The 24,513-nt window shown below is 44.0% G+C and overlaps 2 protein-coding genes across 2 annotated transcripts; one reads left to right on the forward strand and one right to left on the reverse strand.

Moving 5' to 3' along the window:
• Positions 1–1,063: 1,063 nt before the first annotated feature.
• gosr2 (golgi SNAP receptor complex member 2) lies at positions 1,064–12,815 on the reverse strand. The gene is made up of 6 exons (XM_063216792.1): positions 12,649–12,815; positions 12,090–12,154; positions 11,467–11,575; positions 10,169–10,301; positions 2,831–2,971; positions 1,064–2,320 (listed from the first exon to the last, which is right to left on the reverse strand). Exons 1-6 carry the CDS (start codon positions 12,675–12,677, stop codon positions 2,159–2,161), a joined length of 639 nt encoding a protein of 212 aa, XP_063072862.1. The 5' UTR covers positions 12,678–12,815; the 3' UTR covers positions 1,064–2,158.
• On the forward strand, positions 12,749–21,449 carry LOC134465150 (Golgi SNAP receptor complex member 2-like). The gene is made up of 4 exons (XM_063218647.1): positions 12,749–12,758; positions 16,422–16,530; positions 20,678–20,810; positions 21,244–21,449. Exons 1-4 carry the CDS (start codon positions 12,749–12,751, stop codon positions 21,403–21,405), a joined length of 414 nt encoding a protein of 137 aa, XP_063074717.1. The 3' UTR covers positions 21,406–21,449.
• The last annotated feature ends 3,064 nt before the right edge of the window (positions 21,450–24,513 follow it).

Here is a 24,513-nt window from a genome sequence, read left to right on the forward strand (position 1 = left end):
TTGGTCTGTGACCTACATTTTCACCTCACCTTTTGTAGTCCTCCAAAGGTCCAGCATTCTTGTGTTGGTGCCTGTGGTTTGACCCCCCCATTCATCAGACAGATTTGGAATAACTTGGGGAGTCTACGACAGCTCAGACCCATGTGTGTGTGCCTGCCTGCCTCCTTGCACTGTCCAACTTAAATAAAATCTCTGTAGGGGCCAGCCTAGTCACCTGGTATATTGCTGCTCCAGGACCAGACCCCACCTTGCTCTTTTCAATCAAAACAAAGACAGAACACAGGAAAATGAAGGACATCAGAAAAAAATGACCTAAACTGTAATTCTGCTGCCGTAATTTCCCGAGAAATAAGAAAAATACCAGAGGTTGGCACAGTGCATTGCAAGGAGGACTGTACATGACTCTTTTCCTTGTGGGGGAAGATGACACTCGGGCAGACAATTGCCCTCCCCCCTCAGGTCAGTCAATAAACATGGTCATTTCCTGGTGGCTTAAGAGTTACAGTGACCCCTGGTTAAGCAGATGTGAGTATACACACCAGATGGCATGCATCAGAGAGAGTAGAGAGAGAGAGGTTCCATTGGCCCATTGTTTCCTGGTTCTATTATGGGGGGGAAATCCCCCTTTAGGCAGACCTAGGCAGACCTTAGGACTGTTCTATTCAATGCTAGGAGCATTATGACACGCCCCTTTAGGCAGACCGGAACCTGGTCATGTTAGGTGCCCATAGAAACTTATTGTGTTGGCATATCTCTATACTTAAAGAATCTCTGGCATGCATGTGTATGTTCTCTATATAACACAGGGCTGGTAACTTTGCCCTGACCCAGAACAAATTAATCTGAAGAGCCCCACCCCGCCACCAAATACATACAATGTTTTATATAAGGACAGAATTTTGCCTTGCTTTCAGTAGAAATGTAATGCATTGCAATGCATCGTAGAATCGGACTGAATCAAAACGTTACCTCCTGAATCATAATCGAATCGTGAGGGTAGTGCCAATGCACACCACTACAATACATAAATGAATTATGTAAGGACAAAGTAAGCTGTGCTGGCTGTGATCAATGTTGTCCTTTAATGATGGCCTTTAATAATCTTGTCACTGTTTGTGGGTGTTAGATAAAACAAAAGATTTTTGGGGAGGTGAGGCGCCGTACCATACATCCAGGGACCGAGGTTCAATTCCAACATGAGGTCCTTTCCCCCACCATCACAACCACCAACATGCACACAAAATTGTTCCTTCCCCTGTCTGACTAAAAGTCATTGTGGAGCTGGCCAGACCACTGTTTATTATAAACAGAACAGATGACCCCTTGAGGATGGAGCAGAGCCACAGACAGCCAATCACAGACAGCAGAGCAGGTGAATGGAGCTTACACCCCTGAAGGCAACAAACACCCCCTCCCCCCTCTTAAGTCCTCATGAACCCCAAGTCAAGAGAGAAAGAAGTCCAGTATAATTGACACCGGAACATGTTCTGATAGTAGCACACGCTGAAAGGGTGAGTTGTGTGGTCCTTAGTTAAGACTCTGGGATGTTTTATTGTTTTTAATTGACGGTCCCTGTGGCATTCATCACAGGAATGACAGGTGGCTCAGCCCATGTGAGGAGAGGCAGCTTTGTGTGGAGTGTGTGTGTGTGTGTGTGTGTATGGGGGGGTGGGTTCTGTTTACTATTTACAACATGATATGTAACCATATACTATATTTGGCAGCTCGTGCTCGCACAGTTTGTCAGGGGGGGCACTTCTGAACTTCTGGCCATTTATGCATCTCTGCCTTTTATCCTATTTAGGTTAAAAACAAATCAGTGGAGGCAGAGATAAGGAAAAAAAAAAACAGGTGAGAAAATTAGATGAAAATAAGAGCAAATGTTGTAAAATCCCACCGTCTGCTCATGTGGTAGCTTGGAGATTTTCTTTTTACCCTCTCAAATGAACCACAGGTTGAAATCCATGTTCTGGGTTCTGAAAGAGGATACGGGTCATTTAACCAGGGGCCTGGGGACACGACCGACCAACTACCTAAAACACAAACAAACACTCACTCGTGCTTAGTTCCTTGGTTGGTTTGTCGGTCGGTCAGTTAGTCAATCAGTCAGAACCAATCAAGGTCAATCAAATGTCATCAAGGTCAAAGGGTCAGGAGGTCAGACCAGATACTTGATGACCAGGAACATGACGACGCAGGTGAGCAGCATGCCTCCCACCATGATGAACTTGTCCTGGGACGCCCTCTTCTCAATCAGCCGGATCACCGTGTTGGACAGGCCCAGCATATTGGCCACATCGATCATCTTCTTATGGGCGCCCTGCAATCAGACACAATATATTACATGTGTAACTCATACAACTGACTTATTATGGGCGCCCTGCATACCACAAAACAAACAAAATAGAACATTAACTTCTATATAACTGACTTAGTATGGATGTCCAGCTATCACAAAACAAACCACAGAATTCCTTACAACTGATTTCTTATGGGTGTCCTGCCATCACAAAAAATACTGCATGTCATATACCTGATTAACACTGCCCCACCCTACAAAACAGTCTTTGGTTCTACTGTCAAAACAGAAGGCAAAAAGTAAAACAGTGTTGAGTCAAGTGAGTTTCATGGTGACTGGAGAGACCGATAAGCTGTCTACAATTTTGGTCAGAAAGTGAATCACAGCAGTGCATATGACACACACAGAGACAGACAGAGGCAGGCAGACACGCAGACACGCAGACACGCGCACACACACACACACACACACACACACACACACACACACACACACACACACACACACACACACACACACACACACACACACCTTGAGTGTGTGACGCTGCTCCTTCAATCCTTCGAGGATGCCGTAGCCGTTGCCAATGAGGTCATCCATGCCTTTATGGGCGTTGTGCAGGTTGGTGTTGTGCTGAAGGGTCTCGTCTATGGGGATGGACGTGTCTGCATCCTGCAACAAGAGGCGATAGATAAGGAGGAGACGGTTTGTAATCAGGAGTTTGTTCCAGAATCAATATGACCAAAGTTTACAAGTTGGTGTCCTGTGGCACCCTTGCTCCTTTAGGAGACTTCAGGAGGATAGAATTCAATAGGGAAAGCCATGCCCTGTTAGGAGATCGGACGTGATCCCACTTTGTTGCATTGTGACGCTTTTTCTTGGTGTACCATATTGAAAATCTTTGCTGCAGCCACCAGCATGTACATGTGTCATTTTAACAGAAAATACTGAGGCCGGTGAGGGTCAAAGCCAGACCCTCTTAAGATTTGTTAATTCCCTGCAGTGATTACATTAATGCTGTAGGAAATGAGCCTGTGCTCCTAAGCAGAGGTGTGACCAAGTCACTAACGTGCAAGTCACAAGTAAGTCTCGAGTCTTTCCACTCAAGTCCGAGTCAAGTCACAAGTCAAGACACATCTGACCAAGTCAAGTCCAAGTCCAAGTCGTACCCCAGCCAAGTCAAGTCCAAGTCCAAGTCTCATATTTTTTCAAGTCCTTCACAAGTCACAAAGGGATTTTCCATTTGCAATCACAATTTCGATCATAAATTCATTAGTATAATAATGATACCTGAGTAAAAAGATGACAATTACTAAAACAGTTGCAGAAAAATCAGTCTAAACCAAACTACTGCTTGTGCTGTGTATGTAAAATGACATTTAATTTCATATTTTTTTCCACATAAAAATACATTTCATGTGAATTTGTACTTAAACAAAGGAGCAACCATATGCCAAATATTTTACTGTCCAAGTGGGCAAATAGTCCTGTTTGCAAGAATGTGTGCGTATGTGTGTGTGTCCGTTCCATCATCTGATGGCATAAACCTATTCCACTACTCCACCCTGGTCTTGGTGGTGGGCCGGTCATATCTAGTCAAGGTTGTAAGTTATACAGACTCTAGCATCTTAACGCTAACGGACAGGACTATGGTTAACTTTTTCACTAGGAGCACAGGCAGGGCCGCTGACAGCTTTGGCTGGAAGGTTTTTTCAAGACATTAGGGGGGCATATTACACTTCCGACCTGAAAACGTGGATTCACACTTTCAGCGTACTATGTTTGAATTTACCCACAAAGGCCAAGGGTGAAAGTAGTAGCCTATTCATGTCTTACAGGTGCTCCCCACCCTCCCCCCTCTCTTTACTGTAGTGTAACAGTCGACTAATGTAAACATTTTGGTTTGACTTTAAAAGACGCCATTTTCCCTAAGGTACCATATTAAGCTCACCATTCTCATCAAGATATGACATACAGCAGGGGTAATCAATTTCTTTTTTTAAAATTGAGCCCTGTGTGTGTGTGTGTGTGTGTGTGTGTGTGTGTGTGTGTGTGTGTGTGTGTGTGTGTGTGTGCGTATGGGGGGTGGGGCTACAGGCTCAGCAGGCAGCCCTGTCTCAGCTGGTCCATGATGTTCACTTCATCCCATTATCTGTGAACCAAAAGCTGAGCATTGACAGTGTCATAACTGTGAACCCACCAATGAGCACATGCATGGTGCAGCACTAGGCTATCTGCTGTAGGCTACGTGCCGACAGTATTTAGCCTAGTAGACACTTGTCCATATGGGCTAAGAAATTAGGAAAAAGTAGGCTAGTTAGTTGGATTAAATTCCTGGTAAAGTAATGATGAATTTCCTGAATTTCTCTCTGGGGATCAATAAAGTTACTACTCTACTCTACTCTACTCTACTCTACTCTACTGTTGAAGCTGATATCGGCATTGTCGCTTTCCCCCTCACATTCTCGCCGCAATGGCCCACCAACCATTTTTACTGCGTCACAGTCCAAGTTAACTAGAACTTCGTTTGCACAGTCATTAATCCACGTCTTGTTAATTATATTAGGCTACTAGACTATTCGCCAGCACGCTGTCAATTAAACATGGCGTTAGCGCTGCAGAATGTCAGTTATGGCAACGAGGCAACCTTGTTCTGCGCTTCTACGGTGTAGGAAGAAGGAATGTGTGTAATGCCCTATCCAACATTTCGCTCTCATTTTTCCCGAAAGAATATGCGCCTCGCGCCATGCTCTCGTCTCCCTGTTCTCCCCAATCGCCCTCTCCTCCCCCACAAAGGCACTTGTATGCTGTTCATGCCTCTTCAAAAAGATTAAGTTCACCGTCCAGGTCATAGATTGTAGCCAAACAAAGTTCTGCTTCTATGTTTCCTAATTTTTGTTAATTTGGAAAACAAGGTTACATCCCAGTTCTCCAGTGCTGGCGTCGTGTAGCTCTAACGTGTCATTTCAAAGCAGCGGTCATTGTGACTCCAAACTCCCCCAAAATACCAAACGAAGCATGTAGTTCGAACTGTGAGAATCATAAGATAAAGCGGTGTCGACTCCACGAGATACAAGGTTCGCGCGCGCAAGGATTGGGCTGGGAGCAGCACGCGACACGCAACATGCTTTTTATCCACGGGAGCCGACCCATGCCTATGTCTTGCGCTGCTCAGCAGCAGTAGCTTACAACCTCTATCTCGCATTACATTTAAACTTCACGATAGGCCGCATTAAAGATTGCGTTTGAACTGATGTGGCTGACATGACAGTGTGTCAAGGCTGAGTTTTAAAACTTTCAAGGAACAGGTAGCCTATGGCATTATCTTACCATTTGACACATTTGACACTGCTTCTCTGCTTTCAGCTGGCTGAGGCGGTATTCCAGGAATCAAAGATAGCCCTGATGTCCTTAGAAATGTTTCGATTCAAGTCATGAACAACAAGCAGTGAGGTTCGGGGCGCATAGCTTGTTTATAGCCCTCAAGCGCAAGCTTCGCGGGAAGCAGTGTTGCTTGCGCTTATTTCTTCAAAGTTTTTCCAATAGCCATGCAGTATTCCTCATCTCGCGCCTTGACCAATTATTTGACAATTTTGGTCGTTTGTCTTGTCTCTTTGCAAGACTGTCATGAATAGGCTATAGGCTAAATTATTTCCCTTTGGAATCATTCACCCGGCATCTAAAGTAGGCAACCGCTGGAGCTCTTTTGATGGATGCAAGAACAAGTGTTCTCTGCTCGCCTATTTTCGATTGCATGCTGGAAGACTAAGACATGTATAAACGTGTCTTTTTGTATTGATTCTAATACTCAACCGATGGTGGCTGGTCAATGCAAAGAATGTTACCGAGAGGTTATCTTTCTAGACTGAGAAGCGCGAACTTAACATGCATTTTCAGCGCGTGGAGTTGTGGTCGTGAAATAGCCCTGGGATATCAAGCCATATAGCCTACGGACACATTCTGGGTTGGGGGCCATATTCGTAACGTTTACCTCGCCACATATCCATCATAACGTGGTTTTGTCCGCGATGGTGGAAATTATTCGCAAGGTTGCATTTCACTTTGAAGTGACTGACTCGCAAGCATAGTGTGTGGGAGCGGAACATACTGTAACAGCCTTCGGGGGCTGAAGGCAAGCGCATTCATAAAGGACAGGGAAAGCAAAACGGATAGGCGTACTCTTTTATAAAACAACAATAGATTAAGTCCTGTGGTTCGGTTATGTCAGCAGCGTGTGCTTTTTTATTTCAACTGCTTAAATAGCCAAATGTTCAACAATCAATGTCCATCACCATTTAGCTAAAATATTTAGACAGCTTGGTTCTCACTGAATTTCTGTCGTAAGCGAGGGGCGAGAGAGCGAGAGCTTCACGTGTGTAGCCTACTGAGGCGTGTTGCACATCACAGCGGCCACCACACACACTTCCTACAACATTGATAGAAAATATTTGTTGATCACAGTGCAAACTTCCATAGCCTACCCTATTAAGAATGCAAAATGAGTTGGGGCTGAGAGGGAGATAAATTAACTTCCGCGATGGTTTAAAATGTAGGCTATGTTTGTTCTGGAGACTCACTAATGGTGTTTTTGCCGCTGGTCGCCGCGTCCAGGCCAGCTGCGTCCGGCCGCATCTGGCCGCCAATGGCATAGCACCGCTTAGGACAATGACGTGATTCAAACAAAGAATGTGGGCGGGCTGTTGCATTCTGAAAACAAGGGTTGGACTTGGACTTTTTTTTAGACCCAACATGGCAAGTCACGCCAAGTCATTGAAAGTTACAACTGTCAAGTCCAAGTCGAGTCCCGAGTCAAAGGCGTGCAAGTCGAGTCGAGTCGCAAGTCCTTTCTGATCTTGAAATTTCAAGTCGCAAGTCTTCACACTGCTGACTCGAGTCAGACTCGAGTCCAAGTCACTGGACTCGAGTCCACATGTCTGCTCCTAAGCCTACTGAGCTCATCGCACTCTCAATTCCTCCCGCCATCATGCAAAGGTGTATTCATTTCAAGCCAGTACATTCCGCGTTGAGGTGCGACTTCTGTCACGTGACCAGGTTCGCACAGTTTTCCTTTCCGTGTAGGCGAATTTCTTTTGCCGCAGAGACTTTCTGTTGCGAAATGCAAAAATGCTGTGCTGTGCCCTGACCAAAACCATGACTAACCCTAACCCGTCAGTAAAGCAACGTTTCTGACGCTTTACTTTTGCCAAGAACAGCGAAACGAGCCAGGGAAATGGCGAAATTGTGGCAAATCTGTGCCCAGACCAAAACCACTCCTGAAACTTCAGGGGGTGTTGTGGAGGAAATTTGCAAAGTTGTGATGCACAAACGAGAAGCACAAACGAGATAGACGGTTGAGGTCGGCGCGTTTATTACAACGCTTTGGTATGATGCCATGTTGTACAGCCAGACAGGTGAGGGAAGAGCATGACCGTAACTTTGAAGAATTCAACAATGGTTTTTAAAAGGTACACTGTGCAGGAAATGGTCAAAAAAGGTACTGCTATGCTATGCTGCTCATTGAAACTGGGCTGCCTATTCCCAAATTTTATCTTTACATGAACGTTTACTAAGTAATGAACAAATAATTCCTAGTATGGTCCAAGTAGAGTCCTTTTTGCGGCTAAAAATGGCTATTTTTGGAAATTCAAAATGGCGGACCATGGAGAAGATCGCCCTTTTCATGTATGAAAAGTGCAATTTTTCCAGTCATAATGAATACTTAAAATTTGATTGTGGTGGTAAGTATTCATGAAAAAGGTAACATTAGTGAATGGGCAGCATGAATTCTGGAAATAAACAACTAAAAATCTCACACAGTGTCCCTTTAAGAGGTATATTTTTGAGGTCTTCATTATGATGATAGGCTTAAAAGAGTTGTTGGCATATGTACACATCTGAGTGTGTGCTGAGTCTACGTACGTGTCTACGTACTCTGTCCCTGTAGATGTGTGTGTGTGTGTGTGTGTGTGTGTGTGTGTGTGTGTGTGTGTGTGTGTGTGTGTGTGTGTGTGTGTGTGTGTGTGTGTGTGTGTGTGTGTGTTTGCATCAAAACTGTGTAGTGACTAGGTGTGTGTGTGTGTTAATGTGTGTATGAGAGACCAAGAGAGCATGTGTGCACGAGCTCAAAAGAAAGTGTGTGCGTGTGCGTGTTGGTGTGGCATCAATGCATCAGCACTGTGGGGATGTGTGTGTGTACAGTGAGTCCAATAAGTATTTGATCCCTTGCTGATTTTGTTGGTTTGCCTACTAACAAAGACATGATCAGTCAATAAATGTTATGATAATATGTATTCTAATATGGAGAGACAGAATATCAAAAAGAAAATCCAGAAATTAACTTAAGAGAATATATATTAATTTATTTCCATTTCATCAAGCAAAATAAGTATTTGATCCCCTGCCAACTCATTACAGTTCCGGCCCCACAGACCAGATGGGCACTTCCGATCAACTTGTCATCTGAATGAAAGACACCTGTACATACTAACATGCATAAAAGACACATTTAATCAGAAGAATAAGTCCATAGTATGAGTGAATCAGTCACACTCCAACCTCACCATCATAGGAAAGACCAAAGAGCGGTCAAATGATATCAGGGACAAGATTTTAGACCTGACCAAAGATTAAATGGGCTGCAAAGCCACAAGAAAGAGACTGGATATTAATGACCCAGCTGTTGATGCATTTCTTCCTAAATGTGAGGAATACGAAATGACTATCCATCAGCCTGTCTGGGGTTCTATACAAGATTTGACCTTTTGTAGGGATTTGATAACCATGAGAACAGAAAGAAAGCACCCTAGACCTGTACAGGATGAACTAGGTAATGATCTCAAAGCTACTGGGACCAAAATCACTGAGAAAACTACTGGTAGAACTTAATGCCACAGAGGTTTAAAATCCTGTAGTGCACACATGGTACCTCTACTTCAGAAGGAACCTGTGCAGTCCCACCTGAGGTTTGCCAATGGACATCAGGCTGGTTTAGGATATGATAAGGAGGTGCTGTAGTCAGATGAAACCAAAATCAAGCTGTTTGGCATTAACACAATTCAATGTGTTTTGAGAAAAAGTACTGCTGTCTATGATCCCAAGAACACCCTCCTCACCATCATGCATGAAAGTGGTATCATTATGGTTTGAGGGTGTTTGTGTGGCCAAGGCACAGGGCAACTTCACATCGTCAACGAATGGATGTAGGGAGACATGTAATGTGCAATCCTGAGTGTAAACGTCCTTCCCTCCACCACTACACTGAAGGGTGGATCTCCCAACACGACAATAATACACAACATACAGTCAAAGCAACGAAGGAGTAGCTCAATAAGAAGCATATTAAAGTCGTGAAGTGGCCGAGACAGTCTCCAAATATTAACCCTATAGTAATTCTATGGAGAGAACTGAACCTCCCATTTGCCAAGCTATAGCCACAAACTATTAATGTTTTGGAGATAATCTGCAAAGAGAAATGGGCAAAAATATTTTCTACTATATGCACAAACATTGTCATCAACTAAAAGAAGCGTCTGACCTTAGTGCTAGACAACTAGGGCTTTGCCACAAAGCACTTTATCTTCTTTAGATAGAGGGGTCAAATACTTCTTAGCCTAAATTAAATACAAATAAATTAAAATATATTATTTTAAGTTATTTTCTGGAATTTCTTTTTGATATTCTGTCTCTCCATGTTTGAATACATATTATCATAAATTTATAGACTGATCATGTCTTTATTAGTGGGCAAACGGGCAAAATCAGAAAGGGATCAAATACATATTGGACTCACTGTATGTGTGTGTGGTATCGATGTATCAGCACTGTGGGATGGGGAGGTGTGTGAGTGAGTGTGACTGTGTGTGGACTGACGTTGGTGGTGTATTTCCTGTTCATCAGTTCCTCCCGCTCCCTCTCCTGGGCCTCGCGGGCGTAGCGTCTGTGCTGGAAGTTCTCCAGAGCCCTCTGCGTATGCTGCACCTCATACTTCAGCTGGTCCACACGTCTACAGAGACACAGACAGAGTGAGCATGTGTGTGAGAGGGAGAGCAAGAGACAGTATGTGTATGTGCTTGCAGTGAATCTGTGACTGTGTCTGTGTGACTGTGACTGTGTCTGTGTGACTGTGTCTGTGTGTGTGTGTGTGTCTGTGTGTGTGTGTGTGTCTGTGTGTGTGTGTGTGTGTTTGTGTGTGTGTGTCTGTGTGTGTGTGTCTGTGTGTGTGTGTCTGTGTGTGTGTGTCTGTGTGTGTGTGTCTGTGTGTGTGTGTCTGTGTGTGCGTGTGTGTCTGGTTGCTCAGGTGCAGTAGCCTACGGGCTGTTTATGTAGCTCTGCAGCCACAGGAGCAGGAATGCCAGCAATCCCCTCTGCATTGTGTGCTCACACACACACACACACACACCTTGTGAGGAAGGGCTTCACCTTCTCAACTCCTCCCTCTCAATCAGCCTTGACCCCCCCCCCTCCCCTCCCCTCCCAACGTCACACACACCTAAACACCACACAACCATACACTGTGGTGACACACTGAAGCATGAAACACAGCTGTACAGCAGACTGATGAGCTGTGTGTGTGTGTCTTGTGTATTCTGTTTTTCTATGAGGTATGCTACTAGACACCTTAATTTCTAACGGGATAAATAAATGATGCTCTACTCTACTCTACTATGTTATCTTTTTCAAGAATATTCTCCTCCACTGTCAACTTCTAAGTATTCATTATGACTGTGAAAATTACACATTTCATACTTAACAAGGTGGATCTTGTCCCTGTCCGTCATTTTGAATTTCCAGTAATAGGTATCTTCAGCTGCAAAACTTTCTATACTTTAGTTTATTGCTAAATTTGGGAATCAACAGCACTGGGAATGTCATTGTCACACTGCAGTCCACAATGAAATTGCAATTATGACTCCAATCACCCCCACTGCAGCAACCCCAACGGCGCCCCAAGGGAGCAGTGCTTTGGGACGCTACCATGATCAGTGTACCTCAGTCATGGAGGAGGAAGGGGGAGACCACTGGTTAATTACTCCCCTAACCCTAACATGTTTCTGTGTGTGTGTGTGTGTGTGTGTGTGTGTGTGTGTGTGTGTGTGTGTGTGTGTGTGTGTGTGTGTGTGTGTGTGTGTGTGTGTAACAACATTATTGGAACTTTGAAGACGACTCACATTTTGGCATTTTGTCTGCGGCTGGGCGGCTCCTTGCTGGCTAGAATCTCCAGGCGTTCCAGCTGGCTGAAGATCTGATCGACGCGCGCCTGCAAGTCATTCTCCAGCACTAGTCAAATACATACACATGAACGTATACACACAGACCCAGACACAGCATTAATTATTTCAATTTATCTGCTGCCAATCCCAACACAAACAGGGTGAAGGGTGAAGTGCTCCTGCCTGCTTGTCAATATGTAGACCAAAGTTTGTTTGTTTTTTAAACTTATTTTTGCATGTGTTCATGCTTCAAGGACTCAAGGTTATAATGATGTAATGGTATGCAATGCAACAACATCAGTCCTATCCCCATTCCTGTCCTCATAATCGTATATTATACCACACAAGGCTGAACAAGACACTCCCACCATGCAGTAACCAGTCGAGGTAGATTGCAATCTTGTGAGTAATAAGAGAAACTAGGTGATGGTGTGGAAGGTGGTCTGAGGATAACGGCTCGCAGCAGAAGTATCTTCAAGTCAAAGCAACAGGTCGGGATGGATTACAAGGAGATTACAGATGCCTGTATGGGGATCTGGTGGGCTAATCACAAAGCCGCCGCTGAAATGTGAACAACTTACAGTGGACTGACTGGCGATCAGTCACCTCCAGTCGCCCCATCTGGGACTGAACTTCATGGATTTGCCTAGTTGTAAAGAAATAGTTTAATGATTAGTAGGCCTAATATTAATGGCTGGAGATTAACTATATAGATTAGTAACTGATGGACCCTCAAGCCAAAAAAAACTTCCAGGGCATTCATTGACCTGAATTACGCTACTGTATACATCAATTGCCGTATAACGTGCTTTATGAAACACAGACAGCACACCAATATGCTATAGGCCTACTGTATGTGTCGTGATGAATAACATGTAATTATAAGGAATGACAGCCAGGCTAAGTACTTCTTCGTAGCAGCCAGACACATTCCTAAATATTTATGGCTGCAAAGCAACTGTCATTTATAGCGAGACCGACATCTATATGCTACAAACACAAATGCTCAACTGTCATGATTTTAATTGCGCCTAACGTGATTTACTTGCCATTTAACAGAAAACAGCTGACACGAAATCTGTTAGCATTTTAGCTTGCTGGGAAAAAAGAAATAACAGACCAATATCACACATTACTGACCTGTTGGTTTGATGATAAAGAGTATCCATTGTTCAAATAAAGTTTAGAAAATAGTAACCACAAAATTTGCGGAGACTTTCTTATAAAGCTCGTCTAGATCATGGACTTTGGTATTTGCGGCTATATTCAAGCTACGTCAACAGCCCGCTTTCACTTCCGTTTCGTTTTACACGTCACCTCCATCAAGAAATGTTCTAAGCTATGAGATAGGCGTCTGTCATTGGCTCCCATTATAGCCCCGTTGGCGCACGCAGCCAAGTAAAAGATGAATGGGAGCCTATTGGGCTAAATGGCTCAGCAGGGATTTGTGACGATTCTGTTCTCTGGTTTGTAAAGATGTGTGCACATTCTGTACCTTATCATGGAAGTTGTATTAGAAGTGAAGTTAAAGGTTCCTGACATGGCTTTGTTCTCCCAAAGACGTGTTAGTTTTGTCCTGCAACACGCTAGCATTCGGCTAATACCTGCTGGCTGAGGAATCTCTGCGACTATTCACGACCAGAGCTGACGAGAGACGTACCCTGACTGATCCTCCTAGCAGAGACATCTACGGTCACACACCTCAACCCCCACCACCGTCCAACATGTTAATTGAAGGTGCCCAAATTCTTAAGGATGAGCGCAGTCATTTCCTTTACCCCATGTACACATGCCGCTTTTCCACCACCTTAAATGCAATAAATAACAGGTGTCCGCAACAATCCTAACATAACTTTAAACACATCGACATCTGAAGTCAGACTTAAAACTACAAAACAAATGGCGTAGTGCCGTAAAGTCGATTGTCACGTGTTATGTCATTGCTATAGTTGAAATAAGGGTCATTTTCACGAATCTAACACTTGACAAGATGCAAACGTGTCGGCAAATGCTTTCACTTACTCATATCTATCGAACGCGACTTCATTGTTTCCAGGGAAAAAATCACACGGGCAGATAGTTCTAAGAGAAGCGTACAGCCCCATTGGCACCCATTCATTATTTACTTGGCTGCGATAACATAGCTGCAGTGCCACTCCTGGCCACACCAGCTAGTTGTCGTTCTTGTACAAGATTCCATTTTCTTTGCCTCCATGCACGAGGACCCATTGGTCTGTTTGACTACTGCCTGACTGTAATGTAGGCTACTTGTGACCACAGACATCATATATGAAGACTAGATACGTCATCGCGTATTTCAAGCACGTCCGCACAGGTCGGCCATATTAGAGCAGCCTAAACTCTCCACAGCCCCTCCGTTACACCTGAAGTAAACTGAAGAGTTGAAACGTTGGGATACTTAAAAATGTATTCTGTTGCTTCGCTGAAATATTGACACGTGTTTATAAATGGTAGGGCTCCTTAAAACTTAACTGTAGACTGGGGTAAAACGCCCAGGAGAGTAATAGACCTATGCTTCCCACTTAACCTATTTGTCCAAACATTTAGATAGACCTACAGCAAAAACACATTTTAACCATTGCTGTGCATTACGTTGACGGCATGGATATATTCATTGCACCAAATTAAAGACGACAGAGATGACGTACTGGAAGAGAGATGTACAGCGCAACAGGTTCATTCTATCTGGATGGCTTTAGCGTCACGACTCATTTTGAACACAAGGTGGAGCTGTCGAAACCAAAGCATATACTACAAGTGAACGTTTATTTGTTATTTTACTGAAAATATAAAAGATTACGTTGTGCATTTGTTTATGGGGTCTATTTAATTACATGAATAAGCCTACTGAACTATATTATACATGATTTTAGACCTATGCACATAATAATATAATGCAATATAATATAATAATATTGTGAATATTCATCACTATGCAGTATCAACATATACTTTCGTTTGGATTTTTTTATACTGTATAAAAAAACAGCCCTTTCGAAAATCGATATAAATTTGAGGGAATTATAGCCATCTGAAGAGTATACAACACCCAAAACTCACTGCAACTGGTTGAGCCAGAAGGCTGCTTTAACATGGCCGCCATGCGCGGACGTTCGGCTTGCATGACGGGAACGCGGACGACGCATCTAGTCTTCATATATGATGTCTGTGCTTGTGACTCTTGTTGATCTGTCTATTGAATATTAAAGGGACACTGTGCAGGAAATGGTCAAAAAAGGTACTGCAATTATGCTGCGAATTGAAACTGGGCTGCCTTTTGCCAAATTTGATCTTATCATGAAAGTTTACGAAGTAATAAAGTAATATTTTCTAGTATGGCCCAAGTACAGCCATTTTTGCAGTTAAAAATGGCTATTTCTGGAAATTCAAAATGGCGTACCATGGAGAAGATCCCCCTTTTCATGTAAGAAAAGTGCAATTTTTTCAGTCATAATGAATACTTAGAATTTGATGGTGGTGGTAAGTACAGAGAGGATTTATAGAGTAGGTAGAAAGGCTATGGTAAGTATTCATGGAAAAGGTAACATTAATGAATGGGAAGCATGAATTCTGGAAATAAACAACTAAAAATCTCACACAGTGTCCCTTTAAGTTATTTTCTTGTATATAAAAACGTCAATAATTATATTAGCTGTGTATGTGATTGAATACTTTATAATAGTATTTAAAGGGACACTGTGTGAGATTTTTTGTTATTTATTATTTCCAGAATTCGTGCTGCCCATTCACTAATGTTACCATTTTCATGAATAGCCTAGCCTACTACTGACCACCACCATCAAATTCTAAGTATTCATTATGACTGGAAAAATTGCACTTTTTATACATGAAAAGGGGGATCTTCTCCATGGTCCGCCATTTTGAATTTCCAAAAATAGCCATTTTTAGCTGCAAAAATGACTCTACTTGGATCTTACTAGGAAATATTTGTAGGCTACTTAGTAAACTTTCATGTAAAGATCAAATTTGGCAATAGGCAGCCCAGTTTCAATGAGCAGCATAGTTGCAGTAGGTCTACCTTTTTTGACCATTTCCTGCACAGTGTACCTTTAAATAATAATACAAAAATAATATCAAAACATAGCCATATCAAAGTCCATGGTTCAGCCGTGCCATTTAAGAAAGTTTTCGCTAATATTTTGTGATCGCTATAGACTTACGTTGGACAATGGACACTCTACCATCAAGCCAACAGGTCATTTGTGTTTGTAGTAGGCTATTATATACAGGCCTACTATACCTAAATGTTGTTATTGCTACCAATGCTGTAGGCTCATATAGGCTATAATATTTATTCTATAGAATACCCTACATAACTGGATCTTTATCACTAGAAACTAGGTCTGTTGACTGAGAGCTGTGTTCTCTTTCGAAACTTGACTCAGTGAAGTGGACTTCACTTTTGGACCATTTACCTGCGCTCTGCCTCTGTACCACTTAACGATGCACATGTGATAAACTACTCCTTTAATCATCAATCACAGCAGCAGCCGGTCTCTCTCTCTCTCTCTCTCTCTCTCTCTCTCTCTCTCTCTCTCTCTCTCTCTCTCTCTCTCTCTCTCTCTCTGTGTGTGTGCGCGCGTGTGCAGGGTGTCGTTCAGGGTGGTAAAGTGTGACTGAGTCACTAGGGCCCCATGTATAGGGGCCCACACACAGTCCGATTTATGTAGATATGATATAAGATAAGATATATGTCTGGGGGGGTCCATTGGAGCTGATTGTATATAGGTCCCAAAATGTACTGCTACGACCGTGTGTGTGTGTGTGTGTGTGTGTGTGTGTGTGTGTGTGTGTGTGTGTGTGTGTGTGTGTGTGTGTGTGTGTGTGTGTGTGTGTGTGTGTGTGTGTAGGCCTATGTGTGTTGTGACTAGTGCTGGAGAATGACTTGCAGGCGTGCATCGATCAGATCTTCAGCCAGCTGGAACGCCTGGAGATTCTAGCCAGTAAGGAGCCGCCCAGCCGCAGACAGAATGCCAAAATGTGAATTGTCCTCAAAGTTCCAATAATGTTGTTACACGCACACGCACACGCACACGAGCGCGCACGCACACACACACACACACACGCACACGCACACGCACACGCACACACACACAGTTATTTTTTAACAATGTCCATTACTTAATTAAACAACAAATTAACACACATACTCACACACACACAGTATTCATTGCTTTTTAACTGTTCAACAAATTATTCTGCTAAATTTCACAATTTACAGACAGGAAGCAGAAAATCCCTAATGTTGTTCCAATAACACAACAGACAATGCCATGACCTCCTGGCCTCCTCAAATACACACACACACACACACACACACACACACACACACACACACACACACACACACACACACACACACACACACACACACACACACACGTGCGCACACACACAGGCGCGCCGCACACACACACACAGCACTCTCCCCCTCTATAGAGACAAGAACCGGTGATGGGGTGGTTCTCCTTAAGTGAATCACCATCTCCGTTTTGGTGGTGTTCAGGTGCAACTGGTTCCGGCACCAGTCGACAAAGCCCCCTGTACCCGCTCTCCTGCCCATCCTTGATACACCCCACAATGGCGGTGTCGTGCATGCTTTGCCTGATGAAGACCTGAAGGTTGAAACGTTGCGCTCTTGCCATTACATTTTCACAGTAGACAAGCAGTGTTTGCGGACTTAATTCCTTTTTACCTGGATTATTGCTTTGATTGTCCCGCAGCTGGCCCATCGGGTAGGATGTGCACACGTCTACTCCTCTGAATGGTGTCGTGCATGCGGCAGGTCTCAAAGTTGTAGCTGAAGCTGCTTGTAGTTGATTATAGCTGCCTGTAGCTCATGTGCTACCGACTACACTTTCTGATGTAAGGTCACCAAGTCTGATGAGCTGGGGCCGTTCCGTGAGGTAGTCTGTTACCCAGGTCACCTGCCCCTTCTACACTCCCATCTGCAGCAGTTTGTCTCTCATCAACAGTGGCTGGATGGTGTTGAAGGCATCATCCAGACCATGATTGTCACAGCACTGCTTCCTCTGTCCAGGTGAGAGTGCACCATGTGTAGGAGATACAGGAGAGCATCCTGAGCTCCCACATTGCCTTGGTAGGCAAACTGCAGGGGATCCAGTGCATGGCGAATCTGGGGTTTGAGTTGATTGAGAGGTGTTGGAGAGGCTCAGCTAACTAATGGGCAGTCATGGGTGAGCGGTTAGGGCGTCAGACTTGCATCCCAGAGGTTGCCGGTTCGACTCCCGACCCGCCAGGTTGGTGGGGGGAGTAATCAACCAGTGCTCTCCCCCATCCTCCTCCATGACTGAGGTACCCTGAGCATTGTACCGTCCCACCGCACTGCTCCCCATGGGGTGCCACTGAGGGCTGCCCCCTTGCACGGGTGAGGCATAAATGCAATTTCGTTGTGTGCAGTGTTCACTTGTGTGCTGTGGAGTGCTGTGTCACAATGACAATGGGAGTTGGAGTTTCCCAATGGGGCTTTCACTTTTTCGCTTTCACTTTCACAACTCCAGTGCACATGGACTTCAGCAGCCTGGCACTGACACCATCAGGGCCTGCTGATTGGACTTGTCTTCTGACGCTGCCACTCCTTCGAAGCACTGTTTGCCATTTTGATTTGTTTCTCGAGTGTCGTTGGTTGCTAACCAAGTTAGCAACTTGCTTGGTTGCAAGCAATGCAATTTCCCATTGGCAACTTACTTAGTTGCTAACTAGTTAGCCACGACACTGTCGAGAAACGGGGTCCTGGTCTGGAATTTCATATTCCTGTCGGGGGAATTCTTCGTACTGTATGGCCAGGGCCGCTGACAGCTTTGGCCGGGACCAGGACAAAGTAATCTGAAAGGGCCCCCCACCCAATACATTCAATGTAACGAGTACCCAATTATGAGCCCCTCATCTCTTTGGGCCTGGGACAACTGACCCCTTTGTCCCCCCTTCTCAGCTTCCCTGTGTATGGCCTTGTCATCTTGGCCATACTAGCAGAGAGAGTTTAGATTGAGAGGGGACATATGGCGGCCATCTTGGTGACGCCTTCGGAGTGCTATTTCGCGATTAAGTAGACCAGATCTGAGAGTCAATGGGAAAAATGAATGGGGAAACTGAGTATAGGACGGAGGGGAACCCAGCGGTTGTGAAAACCATATGGTTGAAACGACCGTGAAAAACTGATCAATCTAGACTACTTGGTTGTGTCATACGAGTCAAAATAAAGCTTTTTGAGCCACTTTTCTCACGATTTTTTTGACAGAGCGCAGGCGCAGTAGTTCCATAACGGCACGAGAGCAACGGCTTTTCACAACTGAGCATGTGCATAATTTCGCGTGCGCCGATGCAGCCAGATGATTGGATCACTGGCAACGCAGCTCAGCAGGCACATTGGCTCTTGTTACCAGAAAGGCGGGAGATGTGCGGGTAGACGCCATATTTGCGTTACGAATCTTCACCGTTAATTTCTATGTACCTGTCCTATCTCCCCTTACTAGAATATTTCTGATACTAGTGAGTTCAGGGTTTACCAGTCACCCTGAGGTCACAAGCCCTGGAAGACAGCATGGCAGAATGAAGGAGGCTAGAAGAGGAGAGAGGAGAGTGGGAGGAGAGGGGGGCAGAAGAAACCAACATGTCACTAAAACCCAATAGTTGATTTCCTTATTCTTATCTGCTCTCCCCAATCGTCCACCGTGCCTTTCTCCAAATGACCACCATTTGGTTATTAGAACATACTGGAAAAAAGGTTTCATAGTGCTCATTATTATGAGGACAGTCATACTGTATGTCCCCATACAGTGTCCTTGTTGCTCTTTGCTCTGTCTTCATATTTGAAATGTGTCCCTTCAGCCCATGAAAGAAACACACACACACACACACACACACACACACACACACACACACACACACACACACACACACACACACACACACACACACACACACACACACACACACACACACACACACACAGCTCATCAGTCTGCTGTGCAGCTGTGTGACGTCCTTCAGTATGTCACCACTGTGGACGGTTGTGTGTTGTGTTGGTGTGTGTGTGTGTGTGTGTGGGGGGGGGGGGTCAAGGCTGATTGAGAGGGAGGAGTGGAGAGATGAGATGAGACACAGGTGAAGCCTTGCCCCTCAGGGTGTGTGTGTGTGTGTGTGTGTGTGTGTGTGTGTGTGTGTGTGTGTGTGTGTGTGTGTGTGTGTGTGTGTGTGTGTGTGTGTGTGTGTGTGTGTGTGTGTGTGTGTGTGTGCGGGTGCATGCATGTGTGTGCAGACATGTGTGTGTGCGTGCGTGTGTGTGTGCATACAATACTGAGACAAAACATTCTCTGAGAGGAGAGGAGGTGTCATTGCTGGCATTCCTGCTTCTGTGGCTGCAGAGCTACATAAACAGCCCGTAGGCTACTGCACCTGAGCGACCAGACACACACACACACACACACACACACACACACACACACACACACACACACACACACACACACACACACACATAGGCCTACACACACTCACACACGCACACACGCACACACACACACATAGGCCTACATACACACACACACACACACACACACACACACACACACACACACACACACACACACTCACACACACACACACACACACACACACACACACAGACACACAGACACACACACACACACACACACACACACACACATAGGCCTACACACACGCACACACGCACACACACACACATAGGCCTACACACACACACACACACACACACACACACACACACACACACACACACACACACACACACACACACACACACACACACACACACACACACACACACACACACACACATGGCATAGCAGATGAACTGACACAGACAGATACACACTGTATACACATACACACAGAGTCAAGCACATACGCAGACTCTTCAGTCATATTACCATAGTGGCTTAACTCTCATGGACAATAACCTACCAAAGACAGAAGAATGAAGTTGGTCCTCCCTAAAGCAGCATGCCTCCCTCCATCTCTCCCTCCCTCCCTCTCTCTCTCTCTCTCTCTCTCTCGCTCTCTATCTCTCTCTCCCTCTCTCTATCTCTCTCTCCCTCTCTCTCTATTCATTTCTTTGTCTCTGTAGACGTGTGGACCAGTTGAAGTATGAGGTGCAGCATACGCAGAGGGCTCTGGAGAACTTCCAGCACAGACGCTACGCCCGCGAGGCCCAGGAGAGGGAGCGGGAGGAACTGATGCGCAGGAAATGCACCACCAACGTCAGTCCACACATACACACACACACACACACACACACCACACAGTGCTGACACATCGATGCTATCAATTGCAAACACACACACTCACACACTCTCTGACACACACACACACACACACACACACACACACACACACACACACACACACACACACACACACACACACACACACACACACACACACACACACACACACACACACACACACCTAGAAAGACAGACATATACACTGTAGACTCAGCAGACACTCCTTTCTTTAAGCATAGCTCATAATGAGGTTGATTTTTGTGTGCAACTGTTTATCTGTCTGATCACAATAAAGCCTACCATCATAATAAAGGCAAAAGGCTCAAAAACACACTTCTAAAAAACATTTCATGTTCATTTTAAAGTTACGGTTATGCTCTTACCTGTGTGTCTGATTGCAGGGCAGGGCGTCCATAAGAAGATGATCGATGTGGCCAATATGCTGGGCCTGTCCAACACGGTGATCCGGCTGATTGAGAAGAGGGCGTCCCAGGACAAGTTCATCATGGTGGGAGGCATGCTGCTCACCTGCGTCGTCATGTTCCTGGTCATCAAGTATCTGGTCTGACCTCCTGACCCTTTGACCTTGATGACATTTGATTGACCTTGATTGGTTCTAACCGACTGACCGTCAGACTGACTGAGCACAACTGAGTCCTGTTGTGACTCGTGAGTGTTTGTTTAGTGTTTTGGAATGATGGTTGGTTGGTCGGTCGTGACCCCAGGTTCCTGGTTATATGGTCCATGTTCTCTTTACATGGATTTCAACCCACCCTAGGATTCATTTGAGGGGAAAAAGAAAGATCTGACAAACTGTATGAGCAAGTACAGTCATGGAAAGGACAGTGTGGTAGAGTGACAAGAAAATAGTGGGAGAGAGATCGGGAAGGAACGGGAAATTTCCTCAGATTGGAATCGAACCCGGGTCCCTTGATTTATATGGTACCTTAGCCCACTGAGCCTCAGCACCCCGAACAATCTTCAGTCTCATCCAACACCCACAAACATTGCTGAATTATTTTACTGCTCGTTTTATTGATAGGGTAGCGTAACTTTATGAATGTTGATTAATATAGTGATGCATTGATGATTGTAAATAATATGATCATAAGATATGACTTTGGGCAAGTAGTCAGAGGCGCACACACACACAGACACATACGCATCCACGCCATCTTGTGGCTGGGTGGATTGTGTAGTCACTGAAGTGTATGCTTGCATCTGTTTAAACGGGGGTCACTAACTCTTAAGCCAACAGGAAATGACTATACTTCCTCCAAGGTGGGCCTTGTCTGCCCGAGTGTCATCTTCCCCATGAGGAAAAGATTAATGTACAGTCTGTCTTGTAATTAGGGCTGGGCAATATGACGATATATATCGTTATCGTGATATAAAAGTGTATATCGTGACCTTTCTCCTATATCGTTTATGTCGTGATAGTAATTTTATACAATTGAATATAATTTAATTACATTTCATGTTGTCACAATACCCACTATAAGTTAATGTAACTGTAAAAATAAGAATAAAAAGATCCATTTTAAAGAAAGGTTGTTTTGCGACATGAAAAAATAAAGAGCAAATAAAGAGAATAACTGAAAACGTATGTAATTGTGCTATATCGTGATATATATTTTCATCGTGATATAAAATAATCCATATCGTGATATATTTGTTTTCCATATCGCCCAGCCCTACTTGTAATGCACTGTACCATCTGTGTTTATCTTATTGCTTGGGAAAGATGTTAGCAGAATTAGAGTTAAGGTTCAATAAAGATCATGCGGCAGGTACACATGGGCACACATGGGCTGTTGCAGAGTTCTCTTCCTGGAGCAAGCAGAAATGCTGGACATTTGCAGAACTTCAGAAGCCTAGATGGAAATGTAGGTCAAAAATCAAGAAAGTGGCTCCAAAAATATCAGCTCAAGACTTGAATGAGGACCACAGCTGAATCAGTAAAGTGTGTTGCACATGTTGAAAGGTTCAATTTCTGGAACAAGATTTCCTGAGGTTGCCCAAGTTTCTTCACTGTTTGTCTGCATGTGACATAACAGTAGCCTGTCTCTGACGGCGTTATAAACCTGCTGTTACCAGAATGGCAATGACCAAGTCGTAGTGCATTACAAAAGGCCCTGTGTTATGTCACATGTAGCACGATGGTAGTTAACCTTTCAATGACTATTACAGCGTTACATTGGTGGAATGTCGTAATGGGGCTGCACTAAATCAGATCCACAATGACTGAGCACATCAGTAGTTCCTCTCCTGTCCCCTTGTGGCCGTGTAGCAGCAGTGTTGAACTCTGATGACTGCAATAGAGACATGACATTAGTCATTGGTGGCTGTACGTTAATGGTGAAAAAATAAATCTTGACCCCACAAAGAACACCCATGTCTTATTGTGCTAGTAAATTTTGAAAAAGGGACAGTATGCATACATTAGGTGCATATAGTTTGCAGCCAGTTTTTAAAGAATGGTTATATTTGAATATATGAGCTGATCAACCGCATCTCATGTCCATGTTTTTACTTTGAAATTACAACAACAAATTCTACTTCATTCTGCCTCCATTCAACCCTGATTTTTTTACGCGACAGTTCTGCCCTAATCAAGCACCTCTATATCTCACTTGTTTCAACTAGGTGGGTAAGGGGAGGTAATCCAATTGACTTATCTGTCTGGTAATGATAACCATCAACTTGGGACCAGGACAATACGAAGCTGCTGTTGCTGTTGCTGTTATGTCAAGTATTCTTAACCTGATGGCCTCAAAGGGAAATATAGCCTACTTATAGGACACGTCATCATAGGTCCAGAATGTCACATTTAAGGGGTTTGTCTTCCCAGCACCTTCATCCGTTTCATGTTTTCCTATGGGATTTACATTATACATGTCCATTGTCTTGTTTTGCAAATTGCCAACACCAATTAGGATTAACATCTGAAAATGCTACACGTTATCTTAAAAATACGGACAGATCCCTATCTCCACCAACCATAATCATTTTACATTAAGCCATTTAGAAAATCCAAACATCATTTTTTACATTCTCCCCTTATATGGTGGTTTTACAATCAAACTTTGCATCCAATTTCATCTACAGAAACCCTCGGCTATTTACAATAAGCATGAAATGGTTTTTTTTAAGGGGAGAAGATATGTTTTCCTGTGGTATTTACATTATACATGTCCATTGTCTTGTTTTGCAAATTGCCAACACCAATTTGGATTAACATCTGAAAACTTCACACGTTATCTTCAAAATAGGCTATGGACATATCCCTATCTCCACCAACCATAATCCTTTTACATTGAGCAATTGAGAAAATCCAAACATAATTTTTCACATTCTCCCCTCATATGGTGTTTCTTTCAATCAAACTTTACATCCAAGTTCATCTACAGAAACCCTAGGCTATTTACAATAAGCGTGAAATGTTTTTTTTAAGTGGAGAAGATAGCTAAGAAAATAATCTCTATCAATCTCCAGAAAATAAAATTACTGATGTATGGATGCAAATATAACAAAGACCCATAAATCCAACATCAAATAGACAAAGCAGTCATCTAATGAGAACAGACCTGTTAAATCTGTGCCCTGCACTCTTACTGCCTGTGGGAAAATCTCGCCATGGAGGGTGTCTTTTTCCAAATCCCTTTCCAAAGAGGCA

Source organism: Engraulis encrasicolus, chromosome 2, assembly GCF_034702125.1.
Source record: "Engraulis encrasicolus isolate BLACKSEA-1 chromosome 2, IST_EnEncr_1.0, whole genome shotgun sequence".
Lineage (NCBI taxonomy): Eukaryota > Metazoa > Chordata > Actinopteri > Clupeiformes > Engraulidae > Engraulis > Engraulis encrasicolus.

Bases quoted from the DNA above. Each gene is read 5' to 3' on its own strand.
- gosr2 (XM_063216792.1), bottom strand. From the start codon at position 12,677: ATGGATACTCTTTATCATCAAACCAACAG. The intron at 10,302-11,466 runs GTGAGTCGTCTT...GTGTCTCTGTAG, and splicing joins CGCAGACAAAATGCCAAAAT to ACGTGTGGACCAGCTGAAGT. The intron at 2,972-10,168 runs GTCAGTCCACAC...CTCTTGTTGCAG, and splicing joins ACAGGAAATACACCACCAAC to GATGCAGACACGTCCATCCC.
- LOC134465150 (XM_063218647.1), top strand. The intron at 16,531-20,677 runs GTGAATTGTCCT...TTGTCTCTGTAG, and splicing joins CGCAGACAGAATGCCAAAAT to ACGTGTGGACCAGTTGAAGT. The intron at 20,811-21,243 runs GTCAGTCCACAC...ATTGCAGGGCAG, and splicing joins GCAGGAAATGCACCACCAAC to GGCGTCCATAAGAAGATGAT.